The sequence below is a fragment of the Tauraco erythrolophus genome, chromosome 2 (assembly GCF_009769465.1).
Source record: "Tauraco erythrolophus isolate bTauEry1 chromosome 2, bTauEry1.pri, whole genome shotgun sequence".
In the NCBI taxonomy this organism is placed as follows: Eukaryota; Metazoa; Chordata; class Aves; order Musophagiformes; family Musophagidae; genus Tauraco; species Tauraco erythrolophus.
Window position 1 is genome coordinate 119,792,200 of NC_141466.1, and position 1,878 is coordinate 119,794,077.

Sequence of the window (1,878 nt, forward strand, 5' to 3'; positions counted from 1 at the left end):
TAGTAACACGACAGCAGTGCCATGGAGAACGCTTTATTGTCCCCCAGCATCACTCCTGTGCTGTGACCCGTGGCAGGTTGACATAGCTCTTCATGGGCGGAAGAGGCTTGATCTTGCGCCCGGCCCAGCCACCCTTGCGATGCCACAAGCCCGTGTGTGGGCGCTTGCCCAGCCAGCGGTTCCGGCCAGCCTTCCCAATCACTCGCTTACTGTGGTCAACATTGGACACACGGCCCACCGTAGCCACACAGGTCTCCAGCACCTAGGGGACAGAGAAAAGCTGCAGGCCTACCTGGGGACATACAGCTTCATGCCCAGGTGGTCAGGTCAGGGACAGCATGGCACCTCTACCTGCATATGCCTCTTGGAGGGCAGCTGCACGATGGCTGTCCCATTCACCTTCCTCAGTAGCACCCCACAAGTCCCTGCAGGCAAGAGGAGAGGAGGTAGCTGCCCTGAGCAGCACGACAAAGTATCCTACCCTGTGGCAAGCACATCCCCATGCTGCGAACTCCCCAAAGTCGTGTTGTTGCCCTTCGTGTAGCACTTTTTCCTGAAGACAGGAGCTCAAGGCATCACCAGGAAGCGACGGGGCAGAGCTGCCCCTGCCTCTCTGGAGGGATGTTTTGCACCCTAACATGGGAAGAAGAGAGGACAGCAACTCACTGTCACTGGCCACCCAGAGCAGTGCCCCCCTGCCCTCCTCTCTGCCTACACTAAGCCAAACCTGGCTAGAGACAGTGGGACCCTGCTGAGAGGCTCACCAGCTGCCCGGATGTACTGCGCTCCCTTCCCAGGGTGGCTCTCCAGGTTGCAGATCAGCGTGCCCACAGGCAGAGCCCCCAGTGGGTAGGCGTCCCCTTCGTTGGCTGCCACTAGAAGACAGAAGCTGATGAGTTGGGCAGGGAGCAGCTGACAAGCCCCTGGCAGGGCCGGCGCAACCACCCCTGGCACGTACCTGCCATCCTGCCTATGTGAGAGGAGTTTTTGATGATGTCCCCTGGCTGCATATTCTCTGTGGCAATGATCCAGCGCTTCCGGTTACCGCCGGCCACCAGGGCAATATCAGCTGACCTGCACGGGGAACCCACTGTGGGATGCTCGCCACAGAGGCAACCGCCCGGGCTCGGGGTTGAGACCGCACCCCGCACTCACCTGCACGGGTCGTATCGGACGTTGATGACCTTCTCGGTGAAGGGCTGCGGCGGGGCCCCCTCCTCGTAGCGCAGCCGCTGGAAGTCAATCATGCGGTACCGCCGCTTGTGTCCCCCGCCGATCCCCCGCACGCGGATGCGGCCTGCGGGACAGGGGAGCGGCTGCGGGCGGGCCTGCGCCCGGCCCCTCGGCCCCGGGCGCCTGCCGTGGGACCCCACCTGCCCCCAACCGCCCGCCCGCCCGCCCACCTGTGTGGTCGCGGCCGCCCGTCTTCTTCATGCCCACGGGCCGCACCGTGTACTTGACCCGGCACTTCCACATCGGGTCGGTCGTGCAATGCGGTACCGAGCCGCTCAGCTCGCGGCTGGCAGCCCCCGGCGCCGTCGCCGGCAGGCGAGGCGGGCGGCCAGGCGGTGGGGCGCAGAGGGGGGTAGGGAGCCGGGCGCGGCGCGGCGCGGCCGACAGCAGGAGCGCCCCGAAGGCGCGGCACAGCGCCACCGCCATCGCCGCCGCTTGCGCCGAGGCGGAGAACCGCGGGCCCCGCCGGAAGCGGCGGGGCGGGGCGGGGGCGCGCGCGCGCCGCTGGAAGTCCGCGGGGCCGCCGCGAGGTGGCGCGCGCCTGCCAGCGAGACCAGGGCGGCGGCCATGTTGGATTTAAAGGGGCTGCGCCGCTGAGGGGGCGGGCGGTGCTGGGTTCGGTTCTTGCCCCGCCCCGCCCCCGCA

General features: G+C 67.1%; 1 protein-coding gene across 1 annotated transcript; it reads right to left on the bottom strand.

Annotated features, from left to right (window-relative positions):
- Positions 1-43: 43 nt before the first annotated feature.
- Positions 44-1,659, bottom strand: MRPL2 (mitochondrial ribosomal protein L2). Its single transcript, XM_086630621.1, has 6 exons — positions 1,404-1,659; positions 1,156-1,297; positions 959-1,074; positions 765-875; positions 352-425; positions 44-262 (listed from the first exon to the last, which is right to left on the bottom strand). Exons 1-6 carry the CDS (start codon positions 1,657-1,659, stop codon positions 50-52), a joined length of 912 nt encoding a protein of 303 aa, XP_086486747.1. The 3' UTR covers positions 44-49.
- Between the last annotated feature and the right edge of the window lie 219 nt (positions 1,660-1,878).

Excerpts from the sequence above, each read along its gene's own strand:
- MRPL2 (XM_086630621.1), bottom strand. The coding sequence starts at position 1,659 with ATGGCGGTGGCGCTGTGCCGCGCCTTCGGGGCGCTCCTGCTGTCGGCC. Across the intron at positions 1,298-1,403 it reads GGGCGGCCGCGACCACACAG|GCCGCATCCGCGTGCGGGGG; the intron begins GTGGGCGGGCGG and ends CCTGTCCCGCAG. Across the intron at positions 1,075-1,155 it reads GTCCGATACGACCCGTGCAG|GTCAGCTGATATTGCCCTGG; the intron begins GTGAGTGCGGGG and ends TTCCCCGTGCAG.